The 18,264-nt window shown below is 28.2% G+C and overlaps 1 protein-coding gene across 1 annotated transcript; it reads right to left on the reverse strand.

Moving 5' to 3' along the window:
* Positions 1 to 11,135: 11,135 nt before the first annotated feature.
* LOC126665504 (probable BOI-related E3 ubiquitin-protein ligase 2) lies at positions 11,136 to 14,157 on the reverse strand. The gene is made up of 4 exons (XM_050358322.2): positions 13,992 to 14,157; positions 13,770 to 13,858; positions 13,253 to 13,575; positions 11,136 to 11,737 (listed from the first exon to the last, which is right to left on the reverse strand). The coding sequence occupies exons 1-4, from the start codon at positions 14,051 to 14,053 to the stop codon at positions 11,213 to 11,215; spliced, it is 999 nt and encodes a 332-aa protein (XP_050214279.1). The 5' UTR covers positions 14,054 to 14,157; the 3' UTR covers positions 11,136 to 11,212.
* Positions 14,158 to 18,264: the final 4,107 nt, after the last annotated feature.

An 18,264-nucleotide genomic window follows, 5' to 3' on the forward strand; every position in this document is an offset into this window, starting at 1 on the left:
ATGACCACCGCTGATCGTAGTAATCTTCCAAAAAATAATAACATTGTCATTATGCATATGTATTCTTAGTTATTCGTAATAAATAGTATAAAATATTAGATTATCTTTAAACGAAGATTTCAAGGAGAGACAGCTTAAAACACAGAGCGAATACAGCTAAACTCATTTCTTTAATTTAAGTGTTATTTTTATAAGAAAAATCTTACTCTATACCGTCACTTCATTTTAATTTATTTTGCTGTGGTTTGTATGCATTATTTAAAAGAAGGCATCAAAATGTGCATTCAAAACGACAAGCTACAAGGTTCTTTCATCTGTCTCTTCTTGCACTGATTTTCGTCCGTTTCAGTAATCATACGTGTACGTTTCTCTTTCGGTTCAAATGCAATACAATAAAAAATTATGTACGTAGCTATTGAAGGTAGCTAGTGGTCAAACAAGTTGAACAACTATATAAGTTTTGCAGAGATCAGAAGTTGAATTGTATTGTAGTAATGTTTTGCTGAGAGAGAAACAATATATAGTAGTAGTATATTAATGGCACACTGATATTAAATGGATCGGACAAGATACCCGTTTGTCTCTCTATTACTGCAACTCTCTCTAATGTAAACACATGTCTGCTCTTTGTCGTCTTTTGTGTTATGTATATGATGAACATGCCTTTCTGTTCAGTTTAACCCATAAAATGTCCTTATACTTTCAATTTACCCTTAAAAAAGACAAACCTTAAAAAAAAATTATAAAAATTTAAATTTTTTAATTTTATTTATATCGCCTTAAAAGACAAATTTTCGTTTTAATAATTTCCACCTACGTAATTTTACTGAGCGCCACATATAAATAAAATCGTATAGTTGGACATAATTAAAACAGAATCCTGCGTTTCAGAATAAATTGGATAAAATTAAAAGATCTATACTTTTATGAAACTTTCATAAAAGATTTAACATTTTTAATCATGTGACTTTTTTTTATTTATGCATACTCTTTTTAAAATTTATTATTCAACAGGTTCAAGTACTATTCGCTTTTTTATTATTGGATCTTTTATGGATGAAAACTATGAATATATAGCTTAGTCGCCGTAAATAATTTACAATTGTAATTATCAAAAAAAAAAAATTACAATTGTCATGTTGGAAATGATAAAAAGTCCCTATATTTTCAAATTTGTATATATTTGGTATTTTTTAAAGTTTTTCTAGTCGGCCTATGTGTTTATATGGTTTCTCTGTAAGTTTAATGATGTAAGTTTAATGATGTGGTCTGCTTTTCCAGCATGTCGATTTAGATAGATATTCAAATTCGTAATGCACGTTTATTTTGTTTCTTCAAAAAATAACCTAAAAATTCAAAATTACTAAGTACAACTACGTGTTAAAAAAACTAAGTACAAGTACTAGAGAAAAATAAAAATTTGAAAAGAAACTAAATAAATTAAAAATACAAAAACTTCAATATGGATTTCATCTCCTCCATATATACATATCTGAGGAAGGAGAGGTGTTTTGCTTAATTAAAGTACTAGGAAAAACACTAAGTTGGCCCCTATATTTTCACAGAATTTTAAGTTTAATTATTATGTTTTTATTATTTTAGATTGAAACCTTATATTTTACTGATAAAATCATTACTCACTGTCCATAACTATGACCAAAATGACAAAAATAGATTGTCACTGATGAAATTATACTCTTAATTATTAATTAGTAATAAACTATACATACTTATTTATCTTTTTTATTTGTTATTTAAGGGCATCATATGTATTAGAGTGATAGGGAAAACAATAATTTACAATCTATTTTTATTTTTCAATTTTAAATTCAATAAAATATAATTAAACATTTATTGACGTGTCAAATTATGAGCAACGTGCAGAGCACGTAAATCAATACTAGTTAAAAAAATGAAGCATCAAGTCTCAATTGAGCTGGTAAGACATTTTTCAGACTTAAATGATGTCGCAGTTTTAAATCGCATTCATGTATGCAACTATTGAAATTTGAGAATATAATTTTATCTTCCGCAAGAGACCTATCCAATTCGATTTGAATTAATTTCAATATAAAAAATCTAAAAATATTATTTAACTATTGAAATCTGTTCAGAACACGTCATAATTGAACTAAAAAGGAAAATAAATGAGAGGATTAGTCGTTTGTAGTAATCAAAATCAGTAAAGACATAATGACCCAAATTAAGTAAAGGGAAATTGATTGATTGGGTGTAGAAAAGGAATCTTTATAAACTATTGAAAATGCATAAGATTAAGATATATGGATTTGATTTTCATGCAAAAGTTGCATTTTTTTTATTTTCAAAAGAAAAGACGTTGAAAAGAATCTTCCCTTCAAAACAATCCAAAAGTTAGGGTTTTCTGCATGAATTGTTTTATTTAAAAAGAAAGCTAATTTTTAAGATTGCTTTAGAGTTACATTAAAAGGATGGAAGAACAAAAGAGAAGACATATTTCTTATCTTTATATCTTTTATTCCCTTTTTCTTTTGTTAAAGACATTGATTCAGCTTCTGCGTGAAAAAGATACTACTCTATATTTACTAGTGAAACTTTAGCATATACAAAGGCAAAGGGTAATAACTATTGATTTGCAAAGAATAAATTCTGTATATTCTACTGAATGTGGCGAAAAGTTTATTAAATTATCATATTCATACTGATATTTTGGGGCCCAATGATTCCACTAATGACATGCTTTTAGTCGGTGCAATTGATGATCAAGTCTTGTGCATTACACTTACGAACGTAAGAAATGGGGTCCAAAAATAATTAATTACATTGTTGAAATTTTATGTATTCTATTTCATTTTGTAAAAATATAAAATTGAATCTAAATTAATTGCCACTTGCTCATCATAAATCAACAAATTTTTTATTCTTAACACTTTTTACTTGCATTTTTAAAGTTCAAGATAATTGGTGTCATAAGGTATCAAAATTATATCTTTCAAATTATTCAAAAAGAGCATATAATTAAGATTTTTTAATATATTTTTGCCATTTAAATTTTTAATTTTTTTAAATAGTGCAAATAAGTCCCCATACCTGAACATAAATAATTAAAAATGTGGGAATTATTTAAAAAAAATAATTAAATGCTTTTTTTTTGAAATATTTAAAAAAACATCCTGCAACATTTAAAGATATTGAGAACTTAAATGACAATAAAAACTAAAAGAACAAATTGTTATTTAAAAGATTTGTTTGTATCTTATTTGTAAATTCAACTTTGGTGGAAGAAGTATAAAAAAAAAAATCTTTTAAGTTATAATTCAAAAATTCATAAAAAAAAGTTATAATTCAAAAGGAACACATAAATTCTTTTATGGATGTTAAAATCCATTTAGCATATAATTAATTAATTAGAATAAAATGTCATTAACTTTCAGCTTGTAAATCATTTAGCTTTCTCTAATTTCGGTTCATCTAATTCAGTAAACATGCCTAAGTTTATGAACTAAACATTATTACCAATAAATTAAAAGAAAAATAGAGAGAATTAAGAAGCCGAATTAAAGTGAAAAGGACATGGAAGAAGAAATGGTGGATTTGTTTTTGTATATAATAGGATTAGAAGAGGGGAACACAAAGGCTGTTTGATCACATGCACGTCACAATCTTTCTTTCTTCTACTCATCTAATTCTCTTCTTTTTATACTGTGGATCATCAACGTTAAAGAAGAAAAAAAGTTCTAAAGAAATTTAAATTGGAAAAAAAGGGTCCCGTGTTTCAAGTCTACAACCATATTAATATTATTTACTCCTCAATCCAAGGGATTCCTTTGTGATGATCAAAAAGCTTACATTTGGGTCCCTCCATTATTCATTTCATGCACCCACTTCTTATAGCTACGTAGCAGACCTCTCATATATGTAAATTAAATAAAGATTTTATTATCTTCTTTACTATGATGGCTTCAAATAATTCTCCGAAATTCGATGTAATTATCAAATTATTGATCGGATGGTGATAGTTCTAAGATGTTCTAGGGAAATGCAGTTCATCTTCAAATCATTTGCTGTGTTGGCTTGATCCAAGCAGTCCAGTTTATATATTTTTCTTTGTTTATTTCTGGACTTCTTTTGTTCTTGTAAATAGTTTCAAGATATTATTCCTTATAATCATGTTGGTATTATTGCCACCTAATAATCCACTGAAGTAACCCTTTTGGCTGGTCAATCATATCAACAAAAAAGCTTTTGAATGATCTCCGCTGTACTGTTTTCATTACTTATCAACCAAGCGCACAATTTAGTTCCACGGGATGGTCCTTAAAAAATTACTATCCTCCGGTTAAATTTTTTGTAGTTATTAAACTATACACTTTATGCAAAACGGTTATTCGTATTTTATGTTGACTGTTAAATTTGAATTGAATAAAAATGAAATAAACTATTAAAATAAAATAAAATTAAAGAAGCTTTATTATTGAGTTATGTCATGTGAGTTTAAAAGTATTAAACTCATAAATTTATGTTAGTGATTTATTATAGTTAAATTAGATTATTAGAATTAAGTTAATAAGTTATTTGTACGTTCTATTTTAGAACTACTTTAAATACTCATGTAATGTTTGATATCAAATCAAGCAAAAAGCAAAGTGAAATAAAAAAAGAGTTTAACAAATTTTTACTTTTTTTTTATGTGTGAGAGTTTGTGAGTGTTTGTGAGTATTTATTTAAAGATCCTACCATCTTCCAAAATTTTGGATTTCCGGCAATTAATTATCTATGTGACTGATGAATTGTCTATACATGAAAAAGTTGGATACCCCGCAATCTGTTAGCCACATAAATAATTATTGACTAGAATCGATTGGATAATCTTGTTGTTGCAAAATAAAAGTTTGATTATCAAAATATAATAAATGAAACAACAATATCCATTTCGTAAATTTTATCAAAAAAAATAACCATTTCGTAAAAATAAATAGTTCAAAACCGTAATTTTTTTTTTGTTTACTGTTTCATTTCCATCTTCACCTATTTTGTAAAATATCATAATTAAGGAATTAATGTTTGATAAATTTATTATTTAAATTAAAAATGTCAGCATTTATTTTTATTGAGTAGTGTTTGGTAACTATACTAAATCTAACTACTAGAAAACCGTCTTTCAGCAACGAATATTTTCGTCGGTAAAAGGCTGAAATCCGCTGCTAAATCAATTTTCTGTCGATAAAAGGTCGAAATTCGTCGCTAAATCAAGATTAATCAATGAAGTCAATCAAAATCCGCTTAAAATTTTAGTCTAAAGTATTAACTAAAATTTCTATTTAAAATATGAAATTGCTAGTTTTTTTTAATAAAAGCGACTTATAACTTTAATTTAATAATTAAGTATTAATTTAGCATAGTATATTAGTATGTGGGTGTAGGGTAGGGGAAATCTAACTGTTGGTTAAGTTTTTTTTTTCCTTTATGAATAACTGTTGGTTAAGTTTGATTTGATAATTTGATTATTCATATTAATTCAGTTTGAAAGAGTTTAGTCTCAATTTTAAACTTGTGTATTTAATATGCATGGTTGATATTCGATTGGACCACTGTTGCCAAAAGTGAAACCAATATGCAATCAAAATTTTCACTTCCCTTTCGTTGGTTTATCAATGTGTTGATACTGTGCTTTGTCTTCAATATTTCATGCGCAATGTGGATACATATAATTGGCTATATGAGACAAAAATAAAATTTGACATGTATGAGACAATTTTAAATTGTTTTAATTAGATGTGCTATGTGTACTCCAGTCACAAGAGTTCTACTATCCTTAATTTTTAAAGCAATTAGACCTTTGATTTAATTTATAAACTATTTTTTCTTCTACCAAGTTGTGCTATTAAAAAGTATCATATAAAACTTGGGGACCTCTAGCAAGTTGTAGCTGAGCAACGTTGCCTCGTACCCGACGCAGCATGGGATGTGGACAGAACAATATGCATATTCTCACTTCAAAATTACAAATAACTAATTGATCATCTCCCAAGTTTCTAAATCATAATTTTTTCATAAAACGGATACCTTTTTATCTTTATAGTAAAAGAGGTGACTATAGAATTGTAGATCAATAATTATTTATGTGACAATATGATAATTATATATTTTTCTGCGCCATATAAATAATTATATGAAATTCTTATAGCGAATTCTCATTGTTATAAAATGTAAGTTCAAACCTTAAAATATAACAAATTAAATATGAATAATCAAAGGCGGAATTAGGAATTTTAATATCGGGGGCTTGATTGTACAAAAAAAATTGAGACACTTATTATAAAAAATAGCCATTTAGTAACTTTATTTATTTAAAAATAAAAACTTAGTAGTATTTTGCAAAAAGTAAAAGATATGGAGGGATTGCACTCATCCTATATGGCTGTGTTTGGCCGTCTCAAAAATCGTCAAAGATTTAGTTCCCCAAAACACTAAAAATAGCATATAAATGTAATATTTTCATCTCAAACTACCAACTCTAATTTTATCTTTAAAAATAATCTATGTATATTTCTCTGTATATTTCTTATATTATTATCTGTATATTAAATAAAAATTTAAAATTACTTTACTAAAAAAAAGCATAGTTTATACTTATTTAATGTAGAAACTACTGTCCAACTTTTTGGTGTGTGATGGAGTTGCCTAAGCCAACAGAGATATGATACCCCATATAATACCCCACAAAGTAGTGAAAGAAGAAAAGAAGAAAGTAGCAGCTTTATAGAGAATAAGGCGATGAGGAGTTGGATGATTGAAGTATATATATATATATATATATATATATATATATATATATATATATATGTATATATATATATATGTATATTCCTAAAAAGTGTTTATAATAAGAAGGCTTCATCAACAATATTAATATTTTCCGTTTTTTTTATTTATGGCTCAAATTAGTTTTTTTTTAATAGTAACATAATTTTAATAAATACAATTTTAATTACAGTCAGCTAAACATAGTTACAAAAATACGTTAATTTTTTTTAGTTTAATTTTGGTAAATATTTTTCAACTGAAAAAGATTATTTTTTTGGTTATAATTAAAGTAATTTTAGGGTTTTTGTAAATATGTTTAATTGACTATAATTTAAACATATTTATCAATACTAAATTATAAAATTTGAACAAAAATAATCTTTTTTTTTAATTGAATTTTAATAAATAATCAACCCTATAAATAAAAAGGAAAGATGCATGGGGACATGCAATACAAATTTGACAAGACAGAGATGAGCTAGGGTTTTGCGGTGGAAGTGGAAATGGAGGTGGAATAATGATATATTGATAGTTGTAATGAATGATGGGGGAAGCATATTCACTTTCCTATTTGTCATCACTTTCCAAGGCATTATTAGATAAAAGTTTCTTCAATCTTCTCTTTTTAAACCCACTTCATTGCACGATTCTATTTTAAAAATAATCATCCTTGCTTCCAAAAACTTCTACACTAATATAAAATTTAAAAAATTATGAAGACAGCAAATAAGTTTCTCTCTCTTTTAATGGTTAAACTAACAAGGTCATGTATTGGAAAACTTAAACTAAATATGAACTAGAAGCATGGTGATATGTGCATCAGTCGGTTCGCTTACGAAAGTTGATTTTTTTTTTATCTAAACTGCACGTAAAATTTAAACAAACTGAATATAGTCTAGCTAAATAATTATTTAATTTGGTTGGTTAATATTTCAATTTACGGAAATAACCAAATTTAATAATATTTATTATTAATAGAATAAACAAATTAATCGTGGTATTAATTTCTCATTGCATATAAATTTAGAGAGTAAATTAATATTTACACCTCTATAATTTCATATATATGTACACACACTTCAATCAGTCCGTTTTGAAATTTCAAACTGAAATTCAAAATGAATCTTATTAATTAAATTTTTTCTAAAAATTAAATTATATTCGCATCAAATAAATTAAAAATGGAACCAGACGAATTTTTTTTCCAAAGTGAGTATGTCATTATATTACAAATATAATATAAAAATAGAGTATTTATTACAATTCATGCTTCTTTCGCAAAATCATTCATGATGGCGTGCTGACGTTATGTAGGGGTGGGCATGGACCGGTTAACCGGTCCATGAGGGTGATTTGTAAACCGGTCCATTGTAATACGGTTTTTAAAATTAAAAACCTAAACCTAAAATTTTAAACGGTTAACCGGTAAATCGGTTAACCATCAAAAACAGTTCGGTTTTTCGGTTTTGCGGTTTTTAACCATATAACCATTAGAAAAATTAAAGACAAAAAAAGATAAAATTTTAATTCTATTTAATTTTTTAGCAAACAAAAAAAACCATAGAAATTCAAATTATATTAAAAATATAAATCTAAACTATCTTATGAATAGTTAAGTCAATGCAAATATTTAAAATTATTATTATTTACAAATAATTTATAAGTAACATCAAAATATTTTTATATATAAATTCTCCTAAAATATAGAAATATTCCTAAATAAAATATCTATCAATATATTTTTATATTTAGATTTTATTGTGTATATTATAAAATCCATATTATTTTATAGATCATAAAATATACCTTATTAATTATTAAAAATATATGAATATATATATATATATATAAACCGGTTAACCGATTAACTATGGTTTTTAGAAATCCAAAACCTAAACCTAAACCATTAACCATGAAAATTAAAAATCAAAAACCTAAACCTAAACCGTTGGACCGGTTAACCACATTTTCCAGTTCGGTTTTCCGGTTTCGGTTCGGTTAATCGGTTTGATCGGTTTTTTTGCCCACCCCTACGTTATGGGATCAATCGGAGCAAAATGGTAATCAAGTTGTACAAAGTAACCCAAAACTGTTCGTGAAAGCCCAATTTCGAGTCCAGCACCAACATCAGGCTTCAGAGCCCATCAGACTTCACACCCCAATCTAATCTAAAATTATGAAGGCTCAGGCTTTGGCTTCACGACATTCTCATGCTTTGAAAGTAGATATATTATCCGTTCATAAAAGATAAACTGATTTCTATTTTATGCGTTTCAAATTATGTATTTGTTCTATTTTTAAAAAATAATTAACTAAATAATTATCTAAAATATTTTTAATTAAATCAGTTTTAATTAACTAAATTAAATTAATTATGTCTTTAATAACAATAATAAGCACTAATACTTTTAACATAAACGATACTTTCATGTACAATTTATAGGTCATTTTAAACAACTAATTAATAAAATTTTCTTGGAAAATTGAATGCACAATTCTCTAATAAAGAGTATTATAAAAATTAGTATAACTAAACAAACTATTTTTTTTTAATTTGAACGCAAGTCAAATAAGCATATTTACTGTGGACCGAGAAGAATATAAAATAAAAACTAACAATTTACCTACTAAACTTGCAAGTAATAATAAATTAGCACTTATTTTAACTCTAAAGTCAATTTAGTACATAAATTTGTTTTTTTTTATCAATTTGCCCTATTTTTGCACATGAGTCAACGCGTTGTTCACTCCTAAACTTAATAGACAATATTTTCTTCAATTTGTGAGCAATGGTCAACTAGCACATATTTTAATTCTATGGTCAATTAGCACATATTTTATTTTTTAAGTTTAACAAATAAATAATTAGCATAATATTTTCAAAAATAACTAAATTTGATAATTTGTCAAATAATTTTGAATAATTATAAAATAACTAAAGATTAGTATTCAAATAATTATAAAATAATTATTATCTTAAATTTTTCAATTTTAAGTATAAATAATAAGTATACACTACATTACCATACTTTTTTTATATAATTTTACTAAATAAAAATGTATTAAATTAGTTATTATAATTATTTTAAAATAAACTAAATATTTTAAATAATATTTTATACAGATTTGAAGTTGATGTGTAATAGCCACACGTTGTCGCTCTTTTGATGACCATACTCCGTCACTAATCAAAATAATTGATTTGTAAGATAATATTAATAATAATATATAATTATACACAAGTGATTTTTTATATTTTAAAAAATCATTTTTCAAATAAATAAAAATTGAATATCTAATTTTTATATTTGTAATTTTTTTAATTTAGACTAATATTAAAAATAGATTTAGGTGTTAAAATTGTACTTTATTTTTATTAATAAAGTTTCTTAATAATAATATAATTTAATTTTAAAAACTGACAAAGTAAAGGAGTGAATTGATTAAAAAAAAGTAATTTTGATATTAATTGATCACAACATACAACTTTAACGGACAAATAGATACTTAATTAAAACTACATGCCCATTATTGAAGGTGAATATAAGCTGAATTAATCAAGCAAATTGATTAAGAAAAACAAGTTCATATACTAAATTAATCGATTTATATTAATTAATTATGTTCCATTTAAAAAGGGACATATTTTAATTTTTTGTGTCCCATATAAGAAGGTCAAATCACGATTTTTGTGCCATTTTATAAGGAATTTTTTTATATACCCCTTTTTCCTTTCTATAATTAATGCCCAATATTCTACACAAAAATTATAAAATTATAATTAATAAGTTCATAAGGAAAAATTAAAAAGAAAATTGTAACTATTATCTTTTTAATTTATGTGTAAAAATGATTTTGAAAAGGTATAATTTGCAAGTGGCAAATTGCCACTTTAGTCATAAAACAAGTCTAACTTGTAGACCTCCAATTTTAACGCTATGTGGTTAATGGTTGACCAACCATCTACAACCTCATGACACATCACCATTGAGGTGGGTAGGTTGGTGGGTTATGCAATTGCAACTGGCATTATGAACTATGAAGAACATACCATCTATAGCTTCTTTGACAGCTATCTTATTTTATTATATACTCAAATGACTTGATGCCTTACAGGCTTACACTTGTGTTTTAAGAACCGAACTGATTCAACCGATTTGAGCATAAATCGGATATCAGCCCGAATCTATCTTCCCCTTAAAACCCGAAATACAGTCAACATTGAATCGGCAAAAAAAAACTCTTAAATGTCAAAAAATATTAAACGGGTTAAATCGTAAGAACCATCCAGTGCATTATGATCCAAAAGCACAAGAGAAGATAACATGCAGCAGAACAGTAAGAAGCAGTTAAAATGGCAGAGGCAATGCATGAAATTAGCTTTAGTGTTTATAATACAAGGCTATTCATATTCATTTACATGCTATTACATGTAGACTTCCATAGCAACAAACTTAGACTGACACACTGGACAAAAACTAAGCTTACTTTCACAATCTTTACACAGGCAGAGATGCTTACATGGTATCAGAAGCATGCAAACCTCTTTCACTCTGCAAACCCTACAAGTCATCAAATCTTTCATCTCGTTAGTCTCCTTTGACAGAAGATGAAAATCGATAGCGCGTCCATTACAGCAGGATGCTGTATCGTCCACCTCACTATCCCCGCACCCTTCTTTGCTGTCTCTACTTTGAGCATACACTTGCTGCAGATTAAACTTGAGCGCATTTATCACGCTTTCATTGTATCTAGCCCGTTGCTGCCAAGCGCCTGCTTCCATGGATAGTTGATCCATTCGCTCCTCAAGTTCCATATTTTTCTTGTTGATGCTCTCAACCTCTGCTTCTTTTTCACGAAGTTTTTCAAGAACCTTTTCTTCCACTAGTGACAGAGTTTGGAGTTGGTTAGCCTGAACCTTCTCTAGGATGTTTTGCTTCAAACGGTCAGCCTAACAGAAATTCAGGAAAATAGTTGATAAAAATTCAATAATATATCAAAAATCAATTTATCAAAAGTAAAATGATGGGAAAAAAGAGAGCAACCATCTGAACACTTGCAAAGATTGGGTAATTAGAATGAAAATAGAAACGATAGACATAATTTTACTAACCTCCTAAATCGAATGTAGCATGCAAGAAAAATCTGTGCTTTTAAAGAAATATGAACTGCACATATGAACTGCCATTACAGTTTCCTTCTTTAGCTGGTCATTTCAAGATGTTGGTTTCTGTTTTCTTTTATCTTACCATTCCCATATAATTTTCAAGCAGGAATACAATTAAGGGAACAAAGAGTTGTGTCACAGGTCGAAGTTTACGTATCCCTGAGATTGGTTAATTAATATCATCGATATCAGATGAATAAATTTAAGTAAAAATATTAACTTACGTGAATGGACGCTAGAAAAGCAAAAAGGCCAAAAGGTCTGACTAACATACACAAACATGAAATAAAAGAGAGAAGTTAAAGCCGGTGATAGTTTTGCATACACCAACTGATTAGCCTTTTTTCCAAACATCAAAACCACTTATTTATTACCAACAAAGGATTTTCATAACTGGTATTACAAAAAAAAAAAAAAAAAACTATATCGTTCACCTCTTAATCACCAACCAAAGAATCTATAAAACTCTTGCAACCGGTTATTTGAGCTATCAGGTTCTATCAATCAACATATATAGTCAAGCAGTTAAGACCAAGTCAATGGACTTTTTGAACTCTACTTAGAAAGTTGTGGACGATAATCAGGCTCAATATTTTTAATGCAGTAACATCTTATAAGTTATACCATTGTCAAGAATGCAAAGACCTGGTTAGAAAAGAACAACCAAACTGTATAAATTTCCAAAATTTATGACAACTGTTAAGACTTAAGATGAGAACCTAGTTCAATCAACAAATCCAGCATTAGAATATTGAGCTACTATGTACATTATATTTACATGATGAAATAGGCTTATTATTTTATTCTTCAATGTTTATTCATATTTACGCATTTGTTCCGTTTTCCATTACCGATTATTTACGCATGAAATAGAGAGTTTAGCAACAAATTGAAGCAGTGTCGCCATAATGGCGTGAAGGAGCCAAGAAATAGGATACTTTGTACCGCTAACCGACACGTATAACATATCAATAGATCAAAATAAGAAAACAATCTAGTTATGGCAAGTGCTAATTTAATCATCTCATGCAACGTATAATAAACGACAGAGCAAAATAGGAAAACAAACAACTTATGGAAAGAGCTAAATCCAATCATCTCATGCAGTAATGCAACGTAACCGTCGTCTTCGAAAAACTTTTAAGCAAACACAAATTAAACATATGCACACAATACAAAGCACATTAAGAAAGCCAGCACTTCCGGTGTGAATAAAGGAGAGGTCATTCAACCTAGAAACATGGAAACTAATAGAAACTTCCTTTTTGAAACAAATAATAGAAATCTTCAAACACGGACCTGAATCTTAAGGAATCTATCAATCTCTGCATCCTGTCGCTGCAACTCCCTATCGATATCCTCCCCGATGAGCGAAATCAAAGCAGAGTCACCAGAAGATGCAGCACGAGTATTGTCAAGGGACAAGCCTAAACCCGTCGAAACTGATCGCGCTTGCAAGAAATCAACTGATGAAATCTGAGAATTATTCTCCAAGAAATCCTGCTCCTTCAACTTCTTTCTTTTGGGTTCCAGGCCATAATTGTTCCAAGGCAAATCAACTCCCCCATCACTGCCATCAGCCACAGGAGCTGCTGGACCCGGGGCAAACCCTACAACATGAACTACAAAAAGAACAAAATGAGTAATACCCATAATTTTTTTGAACTAATTTAAAACTAAAATTCTAAACCCTGAAAAAAAAGAAGAAGACATAATTAACCTAGAATTGAATTGCAAATGACTAAAGCTAGACAGTTTAAAACATGGTTACACACATAAATAAAATTTAGAGGGAAAAATGATAGAAGGAGCTTACAAGGAGGTGGGATATAAGGAGGATGCTGAGAGTGGTCTTGCAAATCAACAGGACTATAATAAACCTGACCGTCAATTGAGTACAAGTTTCTGAACAGAAAAAAAATTTATAATCAGGAATTGAAAAATTGAGCAAGAATAAGCAAATTATGTTAGGGTTTTGATAGAAATGAAAACATTACAGTTTTAGGTTTTAAAAATAACAAAAAGCAAAACGATTCACCTCAAGCTCTTGGATGGCTGCTGTTGATAGTGTTGTTGAAAGTGGGTTTGAGGAAGAGCCATTGAAATGGAAAATTATTATTACTATATGCTTCAAATCAAAGAAAAAAAAGGAAAAAAAAAGGGAGAGCTTGTTTGTCAATTACAAAGAGAGAAAGATAGAGATGGCCGATAGTTTACGATTCTTGCTATTTGTTTCTAAAAGGTCCTTGTATTTTTTAGAATTTGTCAATATGAAATTGCTCACTTGGTGCTTTCGGTTTCGGTTAGTTGAGCTAACCGTTTGTTGGCATTTCATGGGCCAAGCCCAACAAAACAGTTATGCATTCATTTCTCTACGGCCCGGAAAATAGCTCTTGGACCGGATATACTAATGAAAGAGAAAAGATAGCCCAAGCCCATAATTCGGGTAATTGGTAATAAAATACATTAAACCACCACTTGGATCGAGAGAATTTGAGTGATGAAAATCCATAGATTTTACGAAATTTATGAATTTAATAAAGATTTTTATATATAATTATACATATTTTCAGCTAAATATTTATAAAAATACGCGTTAATTTTTCTTTCTTTTTTTTGCAAAATATATGCTCTTTTAGTAAATTCTTGATAGATAATTGGTAGATAACGTATTTTTGCAAATAATAGTTAATGTTAATAGATTTTATGAGCTAGAGTATCGAACTCACGACCTAACAATTTGCTGCCTAGTGCTTATACCATTTGAGATATAGTTTATTGGTTCCAAAAATATCTTCATAAATCAATAAATTTATTTTCAACCCTAACAGTGAGTTTATAAATTTTAGATTTTACATTCTATGAATTTTTGGATTTCTGGATTTTAAAATCTCTCGATCCAAACGATATCTAAAAATAAATTAACAGCGGAATTCTCCATATAGGTCAAAAATTAATACTCATTTTTAGGGGGTGTTTGGTTCAGCTTTTGGTGAAATTTTTAACTTTTGCTTTTCAAAAAGTTTCACTAAAGTGTTTGATGAGATTTATTTAAGAGTTTTTTTGGCGCTTTTTGAACCTACAACAGCTGATGGTTGTTTCAATATTTTTAATTATTTAGACAAAATTACCCCTATTAGAATATATTGTTCTTTAACATATAAACTTATTTAATTATTTTTAAATGCTATATTTATTTATAAAATTATCTTATTTATATTAAAACAACTATAATTTAATAATTTTTTAAAATAAATCATAATAAAAAATATAAATAAGTTTAAATTAAATGCTTTTTCTTATAAAAAAATAATTATTAATATTTTTATCAAATATAATATTATTTATAATTTAATAAATAAAAATAAAAATTGTACCATTTATGGTCATTTTATATATAATTAAACAGAAAGAGCTAATCAAATCTCACCAGACACGTATGCTCTATCAGCTGCTAGTTATAAGAAACAGCTGAAACAAACAAGCATTTAATATTTAGGCATTAGATTACTAAAGTCTCCTTATTGAGGGATTTAATTCAGTTATCTAAAATGTAAAGGCCAAATGTTATAAAAAGGCCAAACCTTTCACAAAATTTTCACAAAAGTCCCGACTTTTCAATTTTGTCGATTTTGGCCAAAAACTGATTATTTAGTTTCACAAAAGTCCTGACCTTTCAATTTTGTCGATTTTGGCCAAAAATGAATTATTTGGTTTCACAAAAGTCCTGACCTTTCAATATTTGGCATGCCACATAAGCGCCAAATAGGCGTCACATAGGCAAATTGAAATCAAATTGAGAGTTGGCCACAATTGAAACCAAATAATTTGTTTTTAGCCAAAATCGACAAAATTGAAAGGTCAGGACTTTTGTGAAACTTTTATGAAAGGTTTGGCCTTTTTACGACATTTGGCCAAATGTAAATATAAGGATAAACATTGGTTTTTAAACACGCAAGGGGAAATAATAATTTTGACACAAACTTAAGGAATTGATAGTAATTTCTTTTTTGGTAAGCCCATTCGGTTTTCAGGGTTTCGTCCTGACTAATCCAGATCCTACTCGCGTCGCGCATCTGGCATGGTGGGTGAAGCCTGCCAGTGGGGATTTTCTGCATTAATAAGATTCGAACCCGAGACCTTACTTAAGCGATATCAAGCCGCTTACCGCTTGAACCAACGCGCATTGGTAGAGTAATTTTTCTTTTAATATGTGATACTTGTGGTGATTCACGTGAATGCTTCATAGTTCTTGATTGGATGTATCTTGCAGTATTATGAGAATGAAATAAATTCTGAAACATTAAAAAACTGCCATAGTAGTGTATAAACAAATAGTGTAGCTGCACATTGGAAGCTGCGTGCTTTAATTTAAGGCAAATCGGCAAGAATGGTAATATTAATTGTCCCCTCTTCCATGTGACTACCTCAACTTCGAGAAATTTTCAATCTAATCATCTCATAAAAATCACAATCCAGATCCAATCTCATCTTCTACTGAAAAAAAAACATACTGAATGGCGCAACATTATCATTATGTTCTTCCTCTACTTATTCTTGCCCTATTAGTAATGACTTTTGTTGCTGAAACTTATCTGTTGATGGACGAGTCATTGTACGATAAAAATGCGGAGATTGAAGAGGAAGATAGCGAGTCATGGATGAATAATCGGAGGTCTCTCGTATACGGAAGAGGAAGAGTACCGGTGCATTATTATATATCGTACGGTGCTTTGTCGGCAAATAGAGTACCGTGCCCACCGCGGTCCGGCAGGTCTTACTATACTCCTAACTGTTTTGGGTCGACATCGCAGGTTAATCCTTACACTAGAGGCTGCTCTTGTATTACTCATTGCAGGAGTTGATTATAATTTTATTAAATCTATTTCATGTTTTTGTATTCGAACCTTTTCTTTTTATGAATGTTTGGATTCAAACTTTTTTCTTTTTGATGAATTTTGTATTCAAACTTACTTCACTTATAATCTCGTTCGTAAAAAAATAATAAAAGTTGTGCTTTTGTTATGTTTTGTGAGTAGTATTTGATTGTTTGTAGGTCAAGGCAATTAATGCTCTAATCTAATTGTTCAATCATTTTATTCAGGTCTAATTATTTAAAATTATCTTATCTTTTTTTTTTCTTCCAATCTTTTAAAAACTTTAATTTTAGCTTAAATGCCAATATTGTATACCAAATTGAAGAGAAATCATGTGATGTATATTTTTTACAAAATAACACCACGCCGGAATTTTTTATTTTTTCAAAACCGAACTGAATCGGAATTTAAACGAATTTTGAAAATTAAATCAAACTGAATGAGTTGTTTCAGTCAGTTTCTTTGTTCGCTTTACATTAGAACTTAATTAGTTTTTTTATATCCAAAATCAAATTGAACCAAAAATTCAATTTTTTGTATAATATCAAACCAAACTGAAGCGATTTTTTTTTTATTTTTGACACCAAACCAAATCAATTTTGTTTTAGTTTTTAAAAACTAAATTGAAGCAAAGTTTTTAAAAGATATTTTTTAAAGAACAAAGTGAACTGTGTTTAGTCAGTTTTTACCTCGGTTATTTCGGTTCCGCTTACATTAGAACTTAGCTAAAAAGAATTATATTGTCAAATTGAACAAGACTGACCCGATTTTTTAAAACCAAACCGAAACAACATTTTTCATTATTTCAAAACTGAATTAAACCAAAATTGAAGGGATTAATTTTTTAAAACCAAATCAAACTGGACGGTTCAGTTAGTTTTTGGCTTGGTTATTATGTCAGTTTGTTTATATTTAAGCTTAATTAAAAAAAATGTCCAAAGTTGGGCACTACCAAAAAAAATGATTTTTTTATAATATTAAACCGAACTGAATCAAACCTTTTTTTTCAAAACCAAACAGAAACAACGTGAACCTAAATTTTAAAGATTTATTTCCAAACCAAATCAAACTGGTCGGTTCGGTCAGTTTTTGGTTTGATTTATATTCGAACATAACTAAATTTTTTATGTCCAAAATGGAACCGAATCATAGCTCTTTTTTATAATATCAAATTTTAGTCAGACCATCAAAGTTGATATTACTAATTTTTTTCTCATTGAGTCAGATCATATATTTATTTTCGATCAAACTATTCAAATCCAAATTTAAATCTATAGCTATCCGTACGTGTTATTTAAAATTGATGAAATTTGAGGTTTTAAAAAGATTAGACCACAAATGGAAAAATAAAAAACATGAGATATTTTTTACTAATGAAGATAGAAAATGTTAATTTCCGTAATCAATGAGTTATGTTAGTTACTAGGTAGCACG

The sequence above is a fragment of the Mercurialis annua genome, linkage group LG1-X (assembly GCF_937616625.2).
Source record: "Mercurialis annua linkage group LG1-X, ddMerAnnu1.2, whole genome shotgun sequence".
In the NCBI taxonomy this organism is placed as follows: domain Eukaryota; kingdom Viridiplantae; phylum Streptophyta; class Magnoliopsida; order Malpighiales; family Euphorbiaceae; genus Mercurialis; species Mercurialis annua.